The following is a 20647-nucleotide window of genomic DNA, read 5'->3' as shown; positions in this document are numbered from 1 at the left end:
TGTCCTGCATGTTTTCTATGTGTCTCTTCTCCAGCACACCTGAATCAAATGATTGCGTGTCATAATGGGTGATTATCAGGCCTCAGCAGCCCTGATAATCACCCATTTCTGTAAGTAAGGAGTGTTAAGGCAGGGAAACACCTAAAATAATGTAGGACAGTGGGCCCAGAGGACCAGGGTTGAAGACCCCTGGACTAGAGACATCCAACCATAGCCTCTGTGGAAGGGTTCAGATCGCGAGAAAGAGATTTGATCATTTCTGTCTCCATCCACTTTCACTGGGACTGAGCCATTTTGCCCATTCTTGGGTCAAAATGTGCAATGACTCTGCTCAGTTATCTTGGTCACCCTCTGCTTATGTTACTACTTGGGCCAGCCGATCATTTGAAAGCCTTACGGTGAGTAGATGTCCAGTGTTCCTGGCCTGCCTTGCTAAGTCTTTGACCAAGATTATTGCCTTGTCTTCCCTCGTTTACCTCGCCTTCATCCTCGCCTTCTCCTTTTTTGGACCCTGACCTGCACTGTATCACAGTCACGAACCTTGCCAAGCCCCAGTGGTTCTGTTGCTCTCTCTCCGTCATCAAGCCTGTCTCGAATACCTCTTTAAGCTCCAGGCCTACCTGACCTGCTTCCAGCCTCAGCCCTGTCAGCACCAGAGGCTGATTTATTCATTTTAATTAAATCTTTTTATACGCAAAACCGGGTCTGGTTCTCTGCATATGAGCGCATAACAAAATGCGAGTCTCTACATGTGCAAAGATGGTAGAGATGTACCCCCCAAAAGACTGGCAGCTGTGATTGTACTACTACAGAGTACTTTCTGTTGACTCACCTTTGAAAATTTTATTTTTATTATTAAAAGTTTGTGGGTAAATAGTGAGGGGGAAAAAATATAGGACAGGTTTAACGGTTATACTGTGAATACTTTGCAAGGCTCCATAATTCCAGCAGGATTTACTTATATTCAAAGATGCTGTAATAAAAAAAAAAAAATTACCTTCTTCCAATGTCCTGACCACCTTCACCTCACTGTCAGCTCCTTGGAACTCGTCAAAGAAAGGTCGCACTTTGAACTCGTAGATGCATCCTTTCTTCAGCTGACTGATCACCGCCCCGTCCTCCGGCAGGGCACGCACCTCCAGAACGGTCCACTGTGATTCCGGCTGCCCGTGCTCAGCGGACACCCTGTAAAGCACCTTGTAGCCCTGGATGTAAGGGGACTGCTGTTCGACCTGCGGAGATGCAGCAACCAAACGTGCGTCATTAGCGAAAAACGTCTGTAATCGCATGGCTCTTTGGATATAAACCTGCACAAATCCTTTGGTTTGAGTTTCCCCGTTTAAGTCGGAAACAACATACGTTCAGCTGAAACTGTAGGAAGGATATATTAAAACCTAGTAACCCCACGTCTCCCATTAGCTTCCACATATGAAAAGAGAATTCTCTGTGTGAACCACAATCTGAGGCCATTAATAGTTTCCACTCAGCATGGTTTGAGAAAAAATAAGCAAGAAGACAACTAAGCACTTTCCGTTTAAACCACACAAGTTTGGCAACGGGTGTCTAAAAGGATTTCTTTTTTCTTTTTTTTCTTTTTTTCCTGAAAGGATTTCTGAGCATACACCCACACAGAAAAATGCAGCCGGCATAGCGGGATCTGTATGAAACTAAATGTGATCGATGCCGCAGATTAATTGATTTGTTGATGCTGTAGTCCAACTCTCTATCAACATGGTATGTACTACACAGAGAAAACCAAAGTATATTTACAATTTCTTTCAACATAATGGAAAATGATAATGACACTGACTACTTAGACCAATATATTTCAAAAGGGTACTTTCTAATTCATCAGTAACTCTTGTGTTATAAAGGCTGGCTACTAACCAGTAAAGCAAACAATGTATTTTCTAGGACCGACATGTCTGACCTTTCATCTCATTTATCTTAATATTGGGAGCTGTGAGCGCGTTGCGCAGCGGGCATCTGCGGCACAGACGACGTTAGCTTACCATCCACTGCACCCTGACAGCCGAAGACGACAGGACTGATGGCGTGTGCAGGTGGATCACAACATCTCCCAGTTCCCTCTGGATGTGACGGTGGTCCACCCCCTGCATGGTGGAGGAGCTGTCTGCGTGTATCAATGGAGAAGAATTAAAAGGAAAAAGTCAAATGCGATGTCTTAGCATGTTCTTATATTACAGCAGAAACTTTAATGTGTTTGACTGGGATGCTATGGGAAAGGCTAACACACAAAAAAAATGCTTAAAAGTTATGAATGGAATTATAAATGGCTCTCAAAGTTTTTCGCAAATAAAAATCTGTTAAGCACCCTTGAGTCGATTTGTAGGACCAGCTTTCAGCAGCACATCTTCTGGGTTACGTCTCTACTGTTCATCTTGGCAAAATAGTTGAAGAGGAGGGTGTCTGTACACCAGACCAAATACTACAAATTAACTTGGCCTATGTGCTTGGTTGTGCTGGGTTTTATTTAGAGGTAGCAGAGCAAAGGGCGTAGAAGATAAATTCATCCAATCTTATAGATTTTTATTTGTTAAAACAATAGAAATCCATGAATCGTTTATGTCCCACTTCACAATTTTGCACTACTTTGTGTTGGTCTGTCGCATGCAATCTAATACATACAATTATGTGTTTGTAATGTGACAAAATGTGAAAATGTTTAAGGGTTCTGAATACTTTTTGCAAGGCCTTCAAGCAACAAGCCAGTATCCGTAAATATGTAGTTTCTATGCAGTTTAAAGGAGCAGAGCGCAAGCTCCAGAGTTTTTGCACAAGCTGAAATGCCCGCAGCGTTGTGCAAGAAGAGGAAAAGCATCTGCCGCTGCGACTGCACAGGTCTTTTGTTTAGAGGCATCGATTACAGCTGAAACTCGACAAAGTAGCCAGGAGAATGAGAGCACAGTTTCATCCACGCGCAAACCCAGGGAGCTTGGCCCCAATCATTCTCTCATGAACTGACTAATCCAGAGGCAACTGTGGTAAATAGAGAATGCTGCATTTCGCACGTCAGGCAATTGTAAGAGCATGCATGGAAAATAAAATAAGATTTTTTTTAAATCAAAACTTGCGCCATGCAGCTTTAAGTTGTTTACTAGACGTTAAGTGAAACAGACTTACCTACTGTTCTGACTGAGTCAGAGATTGGACTGGGATCACTCAGGCCATGAACATTCATGGCTCTGACCATGAAGAGATAAACAGCTCCAGGCTTCAGATTGGTCATTACATAGGACTCTGTCTTGACATGCTCTGCTAAGGTCACCCATCTGTTTCCTAATGTGTAGCTACAGAAAGACCAGGAGAAACATGTGAATACAACTTAATGTTACAACACTATATTAGGGCAGATTCAATTAGAGCACATATCATATAGGTAACCTGAAGGCTTCAATTAAGTAGGACGTAGGTGGTGCACCGGGACTGGTGCTGGACTTCCATGACAGTGTGACAGATGTACGGCTGACGTTAGAAACTTCAGGTTTAGATGGAGCGGCAGGAATCAGGTTTGAATCTTTTGGATAACCAGGCTGGACGACCACGCCAAATTCTGCCACAGAGAGCCCAATAAATTCACTAAAATATCACATATGCGACACTCCTCAACAGGTAAACAATCCATACGTAATAAATATAGCACCTTCTACTTGAAGATATGCAGTCCAGGAAGCCTCTCCACTGGGGCTAGAAGCAACACATGTGTAGAACCCTGAATCCCCCAGCTGACGAGAGAAAGTTCAGGTGCACAAGTTTCAACGGGTCAGCGTTGCTTAATGCCTGCTCTTAACCATAGCTGTCACAGTCCAGGCCTTACCTTGGCATAATGAATCTTCAGCGATCCCGTTTCTGTTAGGGACATCCGGGAGTCCACTGGAGAGACCACCGTGCCGTCCTTCTTCCAGTGGACAGTGGGAGGCGGCGCGCCGACAGTTTGGCAACCCAGCACTACCGTGCTGTCAACAGGAACGGTCCGATTGACGGGACCCTGCCTGATGACAGGAGGGGGGAGGTCTGAGCCGCCTGAGAGAACACAGAAATGGAAAAGAGGGAGGAGAGACAATGAGAAAATGTCTTCCATTACTGCACATTATACACACTGATAAAATATATGACTAAAACTAAACTAAACTACTTATCTTTAGGAAAGAAATCAGTGGATAACGTTTCAAACAGACCACAAGCTGCTTTTTTCAATTCTGGGTTATTGCTGGCGGGACAGCAGTCAGTATTACTTATAGCTCAATACCTGGTCAAAAACTTGTGACCCAGATTGTTGGGTACAAAAACCTAGAAGGAGCCCCAACATTCTGCAGAAAAAGGCTTTTTTTTAAGTTGCACACTGATCAGACTCAGTGTGCTCGATCAGACTCAGTGTGTGACTCAGTACTCGAGTCCGAGACTCGAACTCGAGTCCGAGTCATTAGCTAAATTTAGAGACTCGTGACTTGACTGATGACTCGAACTTGGACTCGGACTCCTACATTCAGATCATTCCGACTCGAAAATTGAGAAAAAGACTCAACTTTTTTTATATCATTAGGCTATAATTTTATTATGTCATTAGAATATTATTTGGTGTATGATTTCAATATCTAAATTATTAGTGCAATGGAATGTTACTGCTTCATGTCATACATCACACCTCACGGCATGTTCCTACAACGAACGTTAATTTTCACTGCGGAACTTGGACTCGACTTGATCAATAGTGACTCGACTTGGACTTGACTCGGATAAGTAGTGGACTTGACTCAGACTCGACTCGGATTTTTTTTTAATGACTTGGACTTGACTCGGACTTGAACACTGGAGACTCGAATCTGGACTCGGACTCGAGGCATAGTGACTTGACTACAACACTGATCAGACTTCATACAACATCTTTCATTACAGCCCTTCCAGATGTTGATCAGTACATCTCCAGATCCAACAAGAGTTAGTTGGATTTGTTTGAACATTATACAAAGAGTTGAAGTGTGCAGTTAAGATATTAAAACTCAGCTGTGCAACATCGAGACTTTACCGCCCGCTCCTTTTTTTCCCCCCTGCGTTCCTCGTCTTTCTCCGTTCACCATTAAAAAGCTAAAATAGTCAAACAAAAGTGGAGGTCTTTGGGAAATTGAGCTGATGCTCTAAAAAGGTCACAGTTAAGAAAAAAAAAACAGAGACCGCTATAAAAGTTAGAAAGATGAGACTAAGGATAGTAAAAATGAAGTGGAGAGAAGGCAGAAAGAGATAAGATGTGAAAGATATTGAGAGGAAAATTGGTAAAGCGGGAGAACAATAGGCTTAGGTGGATGTGCAGGGTTTTGAGGAGAAAGAAATCAACTTTTCCCCTCCAGCGGAGGGCAACTAATCATTCATTGGGTAGAAGGTACTGCTGGAGCCGGATCCAATCATGACAGTAAAGCCCAACTAATAACAGTTCCACTTAGATAACCGAGCTCTCTCTCTCCCTCTCTCTCAAACACACACACACACACACGCACATTTTAAAAACCCAGTGGGTGGGGGTGAAGGTTTAAGACACCTAAATAAATGAAAAAAAAAAAAAAAGTAAAACTACTCCCCCCACCCTCCAAACCTGCTTTGAAAAGTGCCTGAGGTAATGTGAACGTGTTATTACCATACAAATGCACCTCTCCAGTTGGAGATGAAAGGAATGTGGTAGGATGGAGGGAATTTAGGCGCGACGAGTACAAGTCAGGGTGCAGATCTATGCACCAGGCAGGAAAGGATGACAAAATGCTCATCCCTCTTTTCAAAAAAAAAAAAAAAATGCTGCCTATCTGCTGTGTGTAAACGGCTGTGACTGCCAGCCCTCCACTTAATAACTCCACAAGTAGATCCATTCACTGTCTGCTGAAACCTGAAGCAATTGCCACCATTAATATAATGTATGTACATTCCAACCAAGTTACATGTACTCATGCGCACACAGGTGTGTAATTATTGGCGTGGGCCTCCGAGCGCAGATAAATTGGTTTTTCAAAAGCAATTAACACAGATTTTTCATCATGTAGGATTTGGATTACACCCCACACCCCCCTCCCCCCCCACACCCCACCCTCCTCCCCAGCTCTTAACAGAATATCTACAAAACGACATCATATGACAAAATAACCAGTCTGCATCAACAAATGCCTATGCGGAAATCAAACAAAGATAATGTTTAAAATGGAGTCAACTACTGTATATCCAAAAGGTCCTTATGAGCTTCTAAAATGTTACTCTTAATTCAAGTGTAGAAAAACACATGACAGAGTTCATAAATGCTGTTGCTTATTATACAGCCAAAATGGGGGGAAAAAGGCTGTGTGTGTCAGACTAAAAAAAAAAAAAAAAACTGTTAGCATCATTAGAGACCCGGATTCAAATGGGGGAATTTGCTTGGCCATGCAAGCCGAGGGAGATTGTACAGTTTCTGAAATGATATGTACTGTCAAATGACTTCAGAATATTCAGATGAAGAAATAACACTATTTATGATTGTTTTGAAATTACATCAATAATTAGAGAAGCACCGATGTTTGTGATTGATTTTGGATCTCCCGAGCTGGTGGCATTTATCCAGTTGTGATTTCTCTTTAAGAACTTTAATTATGTAAGAACTTTTTTTTTTCTTGTCCCTTGCCCTTCTTCTGGGATTCTTTCCATTTGGAGCAAGTACCATAACACTGTGTTTAACTATTATATGAAAACTATTACAAAAACAACACAGATTTTTTTAAAGCTCTTATGATCCTATATTACCAAATATAGCATCAGAAACTGTAAACAGTTGTTTTTGTGTTCATTCTGTAGAAAGAATTCACTCGGTAAGCTTCAAACCTCAAGAGGCTCCCATCCTTTCTCTAATCCAGCATGTTCCATGAGAGACAGATAATAATAGAACAGAGAACCCTTGCAGTTCTCTAGTCAGCCTCCCTGGTTTTGGTTCTCTCTCATTCTCTTGAGAGCCTGAATCGACAACAGACATGTCTTGACCTTTTACAGATTCCTTTTAAATCATTTCTTCCATATTCCTTAAACACTACACTGATACCAAAAGTATCCACGTTTCAATCTTCACTCGGTATTCAAATGTACTCTGAAAGGTGTTGCTGTAAGCAGGAGCTTTTAGATCTGGCAGATTAACTGATCAGAGCAGATCGAGCTAAACGTCCTTTAGTCCCAGACCACAGCCCATTTCTCCGTGCAGCTTTATTTATAACCCTGAATCAAATGCTGGAAGGCTGGAAGGCCATTACTTCTCTAAGCTCATTGGGGATATATTTTCTGCTTAGTATTGTTAGCATCTGCCTGTATACTTCACACACTTCAAGTGAATTTGATTAGCAGCATTTCATTACCCTTATAATGCCTATAGAAGCTGCAAAGGTGTACTTAGTTTTTCACAAAGACATTTTATTGCTTTGGCCTTATTTATTTATTTTTGTATCTCAAACAAAAATGCTGTTTTTTAATGTTTGAGACAAGGCAAGTTCATTTATATAGCACCATACACAAGGCAAACCAAATTTCATCAAAAGGACATCAAAAGGAAGAAAAACAGAAAAGAAATAAGACCTTCATGGGTTTGCTTAATAGAGTTTCTTACATTCCTTTAAAAAAAATGTATAAAACCAGATATTAAAATACAGATGTTAGAAGCAAATATAAATCCATGTAATTTTCACTCAATAACCCATCCAAATCAAACCTTCAATGTCTTGTGTCAAACACCTCAGCAGTTTGTAGGTGAGATTCTTTGATCAAAAGCTGCTGTGCAGGAACCCAATGGTTTCTGTGCATTTCAGGTTTTCAGGAAGTTTGGTCCAGAGCTGAGGAGCATAGAGACTAAATATTGCATCACCTTGTTTAGTTCTGGCCCTAGAAACATTGAGTAAGCAGACCACTGAAACCTATGCCCATACTCACAAAGATTCCTAAGACTAAAAGTAGACTAAAACCCTAGAATTTCCCAAATTCTAAGTTTTTTCTTAGAATTTTACCTCATTAAGATAAAAGTTTTTCACAAAGCATCTTAGTTCTTAAGAAAACGCCTAAGGTGACAAAATGTTGGCATCAGTGGGGAAGACTTTTAGCGAGCCTAAGTGTCTTAAGCGGGAAGATGGTGAAAACAGAGAGGACTGATTGGCTGATCCATCACCTAAAAAGTGAAGGAATGAGGACATAAACTTCTATAACAATCACATAATTATTAATATGCAGATAAGATAAACTTTATCATCCCCATAGGGGAAAATTAATTAGTTTCAGTGGCAGACAGGTTTAAGGTGGAGCTCTAACTAAAAAATTTATTGAGGATAAATAAATAATAGGTTGGATAATCATGGATAAGAAAAATGAGAAATTTACAACAAAAATATGTATAAAAGAGGTGAGAAAGTATTTTATGCATTGGTAGGACATTTTAGGCTAAGATATGAATAGAATAAGATATGAGCTCTCTGAGAGGACTCTGAGAATCTCTATGAATACGGACTTTGGTTCTTACTTGGTTCTTGGTTCTTACAATTAACTCAGATGTCTGTGTCGGCCAAAGGCTGTTTAGTGCTTTTAGGTACAAATCAAATAACTGTAAAACCCGGTAGGAACAAGAAAGTTTTGCTTATGTTTGGATACCGAAAACCTAAGAATCTAAAGTGTGTAATTTATCTTATCCAAGACTGTTTCCATCAATTTCTTTCTGAAGTTATTAAATTGGGGACTTTGAGCTACTTAGAAGTAGAGTATGTAAGATATGTTTTACAGAGCATTTTAGATGGAGCTTCAGAATAACTCTGAAACTTAAATGAAAAACGAGCTGTGAACCAAAAGTCAGCCGACTGAAGCAAAAGTTGTCTAATTTGGCTTCCGTCTCTCTTACTCACCATCTGTAACTTCGAGCAAAGCTTTAGTAATGATGCTGCCAGCTATGTTGAGAGCCTGGCAGATGTAGGAGCCGGCGTCGGAGCGCTGAACGTCTGTAATGGTTAAACTGCCCAATTGGGAGACAGATAGACGGCTGAAGGGCTGCGGTGGCTGGTAGGAGAACAGAAGACTCTGGAGAAGAGAAGGGAATCGCACTTAGAAGCCTGCTCATTATCTTTATTTACGCCGAGCGCTGATCTAGTGGGATGACAGAGCAGGAGGGCTCAGTCTCACCTCACTGCCCTCCCTCTGCCAGAAAATGGCTGGCTGCGGGTTGCCCGTGGCTTCGCACTGGAAGGTGACCGTCCTGCCCACTGACACCACCTGGTTCCTGGGGCGTATAGCAAAGGCGGGGGGCACTGCAGAAGAAGAAAGGCTCTAATTAATTGGCAGCCTAGCACATGTTGATCATCCTGGGTTTTAGAACATCCCAGTATGCATGAACGTTTAGAAAGGAAGGAGCCTCTTTAAAGGATCAAAGACAGCTAAATATCTCTAGTTTACTCACACGTAATATGCATTACAAACTGTGATGGTGAATGACAAAACAGTGACATGTTCATGATTGCCAGTCGGTGCTGCCTGTGTCTGTTGGTGGATGAGGGATGGAAGACAACTTACCCGTGTTGACTAAAAGAGAAAGAAGAGACAGAGACAAGTGAAATGAGTGATCTTGTTGATTACATGAATGCAGAACTTCGGTATACAGCAACATCATTTGAAAAGGATGACAACAATCCACCTCCCAACCCTCACTACAACCACCATCACCACCACCCAATGGGTATAAATCTTTTTGCAAGGCATTGTACATCATAGTCTTATTTTCTTCTCTCTCTTTTAGCTGTTAATTCCCCTTTCCCTCAAGAGGTCCTGCTTTTTGCCAACCAGTTAAAAATAAGCAATTGTTTCCTAATCTGCCCTGCCTATTTAAGAACAAGCTACATACAATTCTTAACAACTGATTCCTCATTCTGATTCGAAGTCGGAACGCGTATGTTTGCGCATGCATGTAATAATGGCCAGTCTGAAAGCACTTTAATTAGGGGCATCTCGCTTGTTTTCTGTGGGTTAGGGTGGAGCTGAAGATGCCGATGCTGCTTCAGAAAGACACAGGGACATATAAATTGCAGAATGATTCTTTTGCCACTTTTGCTTAAACAAAATAATTTAAAAAAAAGAGTAAAAAAATATATGTATCATATAAAGTTTTTACAGTGGTGTAGCTTCTTGTTTTCTGTTAAAGTGAGCTTCATCAGCAGTTTCTGAAATAGGGACTCAAATATGAGTAATGAAGCACCCATTATGATACCTTATAATAATCTTGGTTTAAAGAGGTCATAGTGGACTACAGGAGGTCCGGGAAGACTGAGCACGCTCCTCTCTGCATACTTGGGGACATGGTGGAGCATGAGCATGTGGACAGCATGAATGTTATTCACATTTATTCTGACCTCTCCTGGACTGAGAACACCTCCCATGGGGTGAAGAAGCAACAACAGCTCTCCTTTCTCAGGAAACTGAAACGAACTGGACTCTCTACTCAGCTGCTCATAAACTTTTATAGAGCCACAATTGAAAGCATCCTGTGTCCCAGAGTGAACTAATAGACTTCAAAACAGCTTCCTTCCCAAAACTATGAGGGCTATCGCCCCCCCTGCTCAGAGTCAAATAAATCATCAGTTCAGCTCATAGTCTGTTGCATGTTTACTGTAACAGACTACTGGTTTCACGTGTTCTTGAGCTGATTGAGAATTATTTACACTGTTGTTCACATGCTAATGTATATTTGTACACAGTTACCTTATCAGGGAGTGTTTGTTTGGACATCCATGCACATTGCACACTTCTTTAACTTGATTAAGACCTTTGCTAATGACTATTTGCAGACTATGCAAATGCACAATGTTTTACATCATCCTATAAACTGACTCCACCTGTCTTTGTGACTTGAGAATCAATTAACTTGAACATCAGATTTTTTGCTAATAACTGTTTGCACACTATTTAACTTCTCAGGGGTTGTTTGGTATATGCATGCAATTCCACAGAAACTTACATCATTCTGTAAAGTGACTGCTATCAGTCTATTTTGACTTCAACATTTAAATCTTATCTTATGCTAAGCACTATGTTAAGGACTTTTTAGCTTCTCGGGAAGTGCTGTTGGTGCATTCACATTTAAATCACTCAACTGTAGGCTATATAAGGTGGAACTGCAATGCTTTGGTCTGAATTCCTCGTTATTGTTGCCCCACAGCTCCTCTTTCGCACCTGTTCTGAAATGCGTCTGAGAGCATCTCGTTTTGGTGCTGTCTCTTTAAATGGAAACGAGGCACTTCATACTCTGCCCCCCTCCAAGTCACAGGGCATTCTTCTCCACACAGTTAGCCCATTTTTGTCATTTGATAGCAGAGATATGACTATCTAGTGGCTCAAAAACTTTTTATTGTGTGGGTTAATATAGTCCACAACCAAACATGTTGACTCATCCACTTGTAGCTTGGACTACAAAATTGAAGCGAGGAATAAAAATAGCAGCTTTGTGAAATTGGTAAGCCGGAAGTCCATGACCTTGTTTGGCAGTTCTACAGTAAATACTATGATGTTTTAGTTAAAAAAATATAATAAGGAACAGAATATAAAGATATTTATACAGCACTTGGACAGACTAAATTTAACTATTCTGCACTCCTAGAGAATACAAGTACACAAGACAATGTATTTGAGATAATTTGGTTTTGCATGATATATCCTCTTTAAAGATTAATGCTAACAGCTTATTTTAGGTTATTGTCTTGGTTGAAGACGAAAAGTGAGTGAACAACTGAACTACACATCTGCTTAAAAGCACTTTCTGTTAACAGGCGGAAAAAAAAAAACAGGAGCTCTGAGAGGATTTAAAATGTTATCTTGAGTTGCACCTTGTTTTGTCAATGAATGTATTAACTATTAATTATTTTCCAATGTCAGATACTAAAACAGTGATTATGCCCCCACAAACAGCATAAAAAGAAAAATTGCACTCACCAGCCACTTTAATAGGTAAACGTGTTCAATTACTTATTAGAACACAGTGGATCTGCCAGTCACATGGCAGTAAGCAAGTGCCTTTAGGCATCTAGAACAGATGAATATGACTTGCTGATGTTCAAAGAGAGCATCCGAATGGGAAGAAAGGGGATTTAAGTCAGTTTGAATTTTGTATGGTTGCTGGTGCCGGACAGGGTGCTCCAAGTAAACTGCTGATTCTCTGGAGTTTTCACACAACTATCATTTGGCTTTAAAAAGAATGATCTAAAACACCCACAAAATATCCAGTGAGGTTTGTGGACAAAAATGCATTGAAATTAGAGATAATCGGGAAATGGGAAGACTGGTTTGAGATGATATAGAAACAACAGTAGTTAAAAAACTCAGTACAACCAAGATACACAAATCACAGTCTCTAAGCACACAACATGGATCGCCTACAGCAGATGGGCTACAGCAGCAGAAGACTGAGTGTCCATTCATGTCAGCTTAGAAGAAGAAACCGAGGCTAGAATTCATACAGACTCACCAAAATTATTTTTATTTAGATAAATACTAAGAACAACATAAAGCAGTGAGAGATTAAAAAAAAAATTCACTGTGTCAGGACAAAGATAAAAGACATATTCTCTACAGGGACATTCCTAATCTGCAACACAACCCATTTAATTGAGCCAAGGAGTGTCAGTCACTATCATTTCTACTACAACTTTTCTAAAGTCATGAAAGGACCTTTGACTGTAGCTATAACTTTAGCCTAAAAATGCCATTTTATTTTCCACTTCATTACTTCCATACATTTAGATACCTCCCTTTTCCCTTTAATTATTAAGACTCCACTGATCTGTCACTTGGCTGCACGTCTTCCCTTCACCACAAAGAAAACCACCTAGTACCCCTTGATGTCTGTTTTTTTTAAAGGTTTGCAGAGAAAAAGGAAGAAAATGTAATTGGAATCATGCCACTTCCCAGCAAGCTACCACTGCTACCTTATCTTTAATTAAGTCCTACCAGCCTCAGTATATTTCACCCACAGCGACACAGCAATGTGTTTAATTGAACAGGTCCACGAGCTGCCTCGCTTCTCATTTTACATATCTACTGGTGGCACGGAGGCAGAACAGCTCGGACCAAAACTATCTGTTCTCTTCTGGTCAGGTTAACATTGCCTGAAATTCCCTGTATAAACAAAGGGGTGCCATTTGGATTGCTTGTTAATAAATTGCAGAGAATGTCAGATATTATCCAACCTACGGCCAAGAAGTGAAAAAGAGAATACAAAATGTTTGTATTGTCCTGAGAAAAAAGAGCAACCTAAGGAAGAGAGGTGGAAATAAACTAAGCAGACGGGGAGGGCTAGTTAAAGTCAGTCCAGTTTTGCACATAGAAAGAAAATTTAAGCTCTAAATTCTTCAACAGGAAGTATTGGATGTCGTACTGACCGTGTACAGTGAGAGTGGCAGATGCTTCAGACTTCCCAACCATATTTTCTGCCATACATGTATAGGAGCCCTCATCTGAAGAGGCAACTTGGCGAACAATCAGAGTGTGGTCCTCCAGGATTTCAAATCTGTGGGCACAAAGACACAAACGATAAGTCAAAAGGCTCAAACACCAGGTCCGTGTTGTAATTTACAGCGGAGTGCCTCTGTAAGTTACCTGCCCTTAGGTAGGTCAGAATCATCTTTCCTCCAGCGGACGGTGGGGACGGGGTCTCCTTGAACAACGCAGTGGAACTCCACACTCTCTTCTGCCAAGAGCACCACATTGCTGGGGCGCTTCACGAAGGTTGGCCGCTCTGGAGGGCAGAACAACAGGAAAATACAGATACTAGATCACTTTGATCATCAATCTCGCCATGGCCTTTACGGTGAGAGTGAAGAAAAGGCTGATCAGGCAGGGGGGGGGGGAGTGTGTGCACCATCAGATGGTCAGCAAATTACATTTTGACCAACAACAAAAGAAATAATCCAGAAAGAAAAGCAACAGCCTATACATTTAGAAAGACAGTTAAAGAAAATAAAAATAAAGAAAATGAAAAAAAAAATTGTTTTGCACAAATAAGCTCTCATTATCTTCTTCATTAGGTATAGCTGTTCAAAAACTTGCTACCACAAATAGCAAATTGGTCAATCCCATTTAAGTAACTCATGCATGCTTTTAGGCATCTAGATGTGGGGCGGATGGAAGCTCAAACTGAGCATCAGAATGTGTTAGAATGGGGGCTTCTAACATGGCATAGTTGGGGATGCCAGATGAGCTGGTTGTGGCTAATATTGGGATTTTCCCACACAGGCACTACCCTGGCCAGCCAGATTGATTTACGCCATATACACTGCTTTTACGTCTGGTAATGAGCTGGTAGAGCCCGATTTCAAAGGCGGGACTAACAGAGTCAGCATCATCAGGGTAGAACCGATCGGATAACTACAGATGCGACGCAATAAACTCCAAGCGATGCGCTCTGTTTTTTTTCAATTTGTAGTCTGTGAAACATGTCATGCCATCAAGCAAACTCTACAGTAAACAATTGTTTGCTACTTTTGTCTAAAAGTATGTACTTTCTTAATCTTACAAGGCACCAAGCAACAAAAATCTCTGAATGTATCTTGACTGTTATGGTAGCAGAAAAGCGCTGCTGCATTATGGGTAATCCTGCCGCGCAGAGTGACGCATCATCAAGTCCCGCCTCCCGCTATGTGATTGGTCCGGTCTGTTTTGGGCCGCAGGGCATTGAGCCTTACTAAACTGATTACGCTCTGTGTAATTCAGTCTGGCTGGCCAGGCTACACAAACACCTCTCAGGTTTAAAGAGAATAGTCAGGAAAAAAAAGAAAACATGCAATTCTGTAGAGAAAAGGCCTTGCTGTCAGCGGAAAATGGGCAGATTGCTTTGAGATGAGAGAAGGGCAGCACTGGGCCAAATTGTCATTCATTATAACCCAGGTAAGTAGAATACCATGCCACAACCTGCGATATATTGAACCTGCACATGGATGGGGTACAGAAGACAATAGGGTGTTGCTTAACCCTTTTCCAGACTACTGTCGCAAATTTGTCCAAAATCAATTGGGATCTTAAGGCTCACTTATATTTAATGATGCATACCAGCAATGGTTACTGGAAGCTTTCACATTTTGACAATATTTTCTTGTGAATTTGAATGGTTGGATACAATAGACAATGCTTTCTATGTGTTTTCTTGTAGTTCTACTTATTCCATATTTCTGTTCCATTATTACACAAGTCTCCTAAGCTCCTTAGCCTTTCTCCCATCGCAGATGCCTTTGCTCTGCTGATTGTACTCACTTGGTTCCCACGTCACTAATCACACCTCTACAGTACCTAAGCTCCCTGGTGTCTTTGCTCATTGCTGGATTATATTGTCGCCCTTGCTCTGGTCTATTGTAAGCTCCTGTGTTTCATTTTTAAATCATCACCAACATCCATTATGCACCTTGAATGGTCCTGTTTCCAACTGGGTGCTTAACATCAAAACATGACAGGTATATTTAAATTACCATTCTCAGCTTTATTTAACGTCTGCTTGACTGCAAATCATGAACACATGTACTTTTTATTAAAGAAAATCAGGCTGTAAGGTGCTAGGCACAGGAAACTAGTGCAGCATTTCACAAAGGCTCGCCACAACTGAACAAAAATGGATTGGGGAAGAAACATCTAGTCAGAGGAGTCTCAGTTTCAACACTTCCACAAACAACATGGAAACATAAATGTGTCCTTTCCTGACTGAGCAGTTTAAGGGGATGCTGGTGGTGCGATAGTGTGGCGGAGTTTTCTTGGCACACTGTGGGCCCTTTGGTACCATTGCAGCTTTATTAAGCACTGCAGCTTACCTGAGTATTGTTGCTGATCATCTCCATCCCTTAACAACCACATTTTCTGATGGCTTCTTCAGACAGGATAATGCACCACCAGGTCACAAAGCTCAGACCATCTTGAACCGGATTCATGAGAATCCCATTGAGTTCCCTCTACTCCAATGGCCTCAGCAGTCACCTCATCTCATCTGACAAATGCCGACAAATCTCTGCAGCAAGAGTCTGAGGCTATCCAGTTCATTTATAGGTTCAGCCCATTTACCATTTACGGACACATTCAACACAGAACAGAACGACCCCATCCAATGTTGGTATGAAGACTTAATACTGACATTGATGGATTGGATTCAAGATGAATCCGCTGATCAAACCACCAATCCAGATATAATTGTCCAATGTTAATAAAGGTCATAGTTTGGTGGAATTTAATCTGGAGTTTGAAACTTGCAACCAAAAAATGTTGCACCTTAACATTATGAAATTGCAAAAACCCTAACCCTTTATTTATATCAATATATGCACTTTTCAGAAGTGCCAAACGTACAGGCTGTCGCTGAAGCCCGGTGTCAACAGACAGCCTACACGTCAATGAGCAGTCTGCTTGCTTGGTGTGAACGATTTTTGGAGGAAGAATGTGATAAATTGTGATTTGTTATGCATTCTATGCAAACATTTAGAGTGCTGTTATGTTGGATTTTAAAGCAACAAGTGAAGAGGGAGCTATGCAGTGATATGGTACATTGAGGAGCAAAATGGATCTTCAGTAGCAACAGGAAGGCTAAGTGGATTACAGAAAATCCCTTTGCTCTGATCTTTTGAGATTTTTCATGGAACAAGGGAGATGTGGAAATATGTGTTGTCATTTGGACATCACCAGGCAGGTGCTTGGGCTAGGTCTGGGTTCAACCCTGCTAATAATATTTTGTACAGCCATGAGGTTGGCATCAATTTTCAAAACATAAACGGATTGGAAATTATCCTTGAACCAGATACATTTGCTATCAGTTTTCTTATTTTTGGCACGCTAAGTACAAATTAGAGGACATACATGGTTTAGTAAATTAACCACTCATATTCCAACTACATTTGCTATTTGGAGTCTTGAATGGCTAAGATATAATGGTTAAAAGCTCGAGGCTTTTCTTCTAAGACTGGCAGCGGGCACCTTTTGTGACCTCACTGCAACCACCTTACACGACAATCCTCACAGGGCGAAACATGAAATCTCCACCCACCATGCTAACCCTGCTAATAGCTAAAGCAAGTTGTTAAAGGCATTTAAAAATATAAATCTCCTCATTTAAGGAGCTCTTTAATGCTACATCTATCAGTTTCACAAGTATTCAATTGTTGATCATGCAAGGCTTTTTACATAACAGTTAAACAATTATGCCATTGAATTTAGCAGCACCTTTTGTAAACCTACACCTAGTTATGAGCACCATTAGTTCTGCTCATCTTCTTCTCTTAGCAGCTCTGCAGTGGGCAGTAATGTGAATGTAAGCATGAAGGGGTCATTCTGATATCTAATAACTATAAATCCTCAACAATGCAAAAAGACTATAACGGCATAGCTTTTAGTGCATGTCTTTTTTTATATATAAGCTTATACTTATTAGCTTATACTTACTTATTTAAATCAGCAGACATTTAAATTCAGATCAGAACCGATTTGTTGCAGGAAAAACAATGTTGCATTTAAAAAGATTTACTGAAAGGAGAATTATTCTGCACAGCGCCATGCTCGCAGGGAAACACGGTGAGAATCTTCAAGCCTGGCTGCTCTTTAGAGGTGAAAACCTCACCAAAATTTACTCTACCCCGATCAAGCAGAGTTGGGCCTACATTATTTAAAGACCTGCTCCAACCCCTTGGTTTGGATCGATGCAGAGAAGGGATCCAAAGAGAAGGAAGATAATGAGCTTAAAATGCACTTGAAGCTTTGCAAGCAGTACTTCAAGACCCAGGAACAAGGACTGCTGATTGTCACAGACGTCTGTCAACAAATAACTCAGGTCACATGTTTCTCACTGAATTTCTATCCGTGCATTGGAGCGGATTGAAAAAAAAAAAGTCTATAAATTCTACATGCAGTTTAACAAGCAACCTCCTCCTTATCTGCCACGAAAAAGGCGAATCAAGTTGAATAAAGCAACTGAACTTCAGAATTTGAGAAAATAACAAAGCAAACACCCTTCACACAAACGCCGGCCTATATAACTGTCTTTATGCATATGCAGTTTTGGTGTGTCCAGCAGGTACGTGCTTCCCCGCATCTGCAGGACTACGTTTACAGACATGAGGGGTTCTGCAGCACTACGGTCGCTGCAGTGTTACATCTGCAGCCCCAAACCAAGGTCGTCAAACCATTTGGTGCTGATAAGAGCACTTTGGAGATGGAGAGTGTTAGTAAAACATGGGGTTGAGAGACTGAGAATGGAGGGTGTATTTAGGCATTAGAGCATGTAGAGGGTGTCAGAAGCACAGCTCCATGGGGAGCTCTTACGCTGAAAGGTTGTAACATTGGATACGGCGGCGGCAGACGTTCGGCACTTGTTTTGAGGGAAAAAACCTCTCCAAAGCTGCCAGACTGAGATGGCGGTGTGGAGCAATCAGCATAATTAACGGGTTATTACTAGACCCTAGGGACAACAGTTTCAAACAAAGTGGTCTGGCAAAAGCAAACCGTGAGAGCTGTGAGGGGAATCGGACTAAGTGAGGCAGTTAAAAAAAAAAAAAAACTCTGTAATGGAATAACAAAGGGGTAAATATTACCTAGCACTGTGAGTACGGCAATCTCACTCTCCCTCTCCCCCACCATGTTGGTGGCAACGCAAATGTACTTTCCCGCGTCGCTCTTCCTGGTGTTGGTGATCATAAGCTTGCCGCTCCGGATCTGGATGGGAGAAGCAGAAAAGAGTGTTTGCACAGTTGTATTTGCGCATCGCATGAGCGTGCGCAGTGTTGGTGGATGCAGCATGTTTATAATGCATGTAATAATCGGTGTGCAAATTTGGTTTTATGCTAAAATCTGCGGCGGCTCGCGTTCTCATTGTGATGCCGTGTTTACTTTAATGTAAGATGGCACCTGCATACAGACTCATCTTAGGCCATCTTCCCCCTTGGAAAATAACTTTTTTTTTTTATGCACTTGATGGCATGACAGCACAAAGAAAATCTGCACTGCCTTTCAAGCTCCACGGAAGGTCACCTATTATAAAATTACATAATTCATACCCAGCACTGCACAAGAACCCTGGGAACAAAGACGGTGCCTCTTTGTAGAGATGTTCCTTAGATGTTCTGTCAGCCTGCTTTGCCTTTCCCAAACTTTTACCCTTTCTTTGTGCATGTCTGCGCACATATACACAATCCCTTTTCCTCGCCCACAAAAGAGGCTCAAGATATGTGCTCCCTGCCATGTTGTTTTCAGCTATTTTCTATACACTCCCACAGATGTCTGGATGGTGTTTTGAAAAAAAAAAAGAGCTGCTCTACTGATAGTCGGCAGCTAGCCAGTGTTAGAGGTGATACGACAGGAGCATTGATTAGATACTGTAGATGGGGGAACACGCTGATCCCAGGACCTCCACACAAAAGCGAGATCCGCTCCTTTCCCCATCCAGTCTTCTGAAAACCTCTCCAAGGAATCAGCTTCAATTAAACTTTCAGCCAGGTTATTATGCTTTTAAGACTGCTTCTTCTCCACCTACACTCAGTTTTGGTAACAAACTATGAATGTTTGCCAGGTGGAAACGCGCACACACCGCACAAAGCAGCTTTGCCATTTGTTAGCAAGAAGCCAAAGGGGGCCAAGGCCGCCTGCAGGGCCACATCCAAAGAGCAGGCGCTATACGGCGGACGGCGCCGAGCCTGGTGGGCGCTGTAAACCCACCACCTCGCAGAGAGAATACACCATTAAATTGCTGCTGCAGGGTTGAAACCAGCAGCCTCTCATTTATTAGTCAGCCTCCTTTGGGCTAACCTTACATCGCAGACAGAGCACGCAGCCCAGCAAGCAAACACCAACCAGGAAGGGCTTGAATGAAGCTGACGTAGCAGCTGTCATAGGCGTTGATCATTTTAGAATGAGAATTTAACAATCCAATTTAGAAATGCAGGAAATAAATATGTGGTGAATACTTAAAGATACGAAAATACAGCATTAATTGTCAACCTATTCCAGGACCCGTGACATAAAGACCAATACGGTAGGGTTTCTTTAATTACTTGAATGTTGAAAGATTTTTTTTTTCATAATGAAAATGTATGAATTTCACCAGATGCAGTTTAAGGTTACGGTTAAACATAAGAGTGTCTCGAGTGTCTCACAAATTTATTTAGACCACTTGACCACCTTTTGTTGCACTACAGCTCCGTTCCAAATACATCAATGCATTATTTATAGCGTATGGGATATAAAAAAAACCACAAAGAAGTGTATAAATGAATTTTTTTACAAATAGAAATGGTTGAAACACGGTGGTTACGGCATCACGCAGCGGGAATGCATTTATTCAGCTGGGACAGGGAAGCTGCTCTGAGTTGATTGAAAGATGGATGGAGCTAAATAATGAAATATTTTGACAGAAAACCTGCGAGTGGCTGCAAAATTCTTGAGACTGGGGCAGATGTCCGCTTTCTAGCTGGCCCGTGACTAAATATACAGCCACAGTTACAAGGGAATGGTTTATGTTGGCTCATGCTCATGGGTTGGTAGGGCTCACTAAAAGATCAGGCTCAAATGCAACTAAGAATCAATTGCAAGAGTTCAACACCCCCTCAGCAGATGAAGGTGTAGGGCTGCAACCACCTGCTGACCTTGCCAGTAG

At 41.4% G+C, this 20647-nt stretch overlaps 1 protein-coding gene across 3 annotated transcripts in view; it reads right to left on the bottom strand.

Moving 5' to 3' along the window:
- The window catches only part of LOC105927757 (roundabout homolog 1), a 145032-nt gene that overhangs the window by 13278 nt on the left and 111107 nt on the right, over positions 1-20647 (bottom strand). For 2 of the 3 annotated variants that reach the window (XM_036143341.1, XM_036143343.1), the window contains 12 exons: positions 18591-18711; positions 13633-13771; positions 13416-13543; positions 9562-9570; positions 9175-9299; positions 8901-9072; positions 3839-4044; positions 3665-3746; positions 3406-3574; positions 3145-3311; positions 2013-2134; positions 998-1232 (listed from right to left, as the gene is read on the bottom strand). In XM_036143341.1, the coding sequence (XP_035999234.1) occupies positions 998-1232; positions 2013-2134; positions 3145-3311; positions 3406-3574; positions 3665-3746; positions 3839-4044; positions 8901-9072; positions 9175-9299; positions 9562-9570; positions 13416-13543; positions 13633-13771; positions 18591-18711 (1675 nt within the window). The remainder of the gene's footprint in view (positions 1-997; positions 1233-2012; positions 2135-3144; positions 3312-3405; positions 3575-3664; positions 3747-3838; positions 4045-8900; positions 9073-9174; positions 9300-9561; positions 9571-13415; positions 13544-13632; positions 13772-18590; positions 18712-20647) is intronic. The other variant, XM_036143342.1, reaches the window with a different exon arrangement.

The sequence above is a fragment of the Fundulus heteroclitus genome, chromosome 11 (genome assembly GCF_011125445.2).
Source record: "Fundulus heteroclitus isolate FHET01 chromosome 11, MU-UCD_Fhet_4.1, whole genome shotgun sequence".
In the NCBI taxonomy this organism is placed as follows: domain Eukaryota; kingdom Metazoa; phylum Chordata; class Actinopteri; order Cyprinodontiformes; family Fundulidae; genus Fundulus; species Fundulus heteroclitus.
This window is presented reverse-complemented; position numbering and strand designations above follow the sequence as displayed.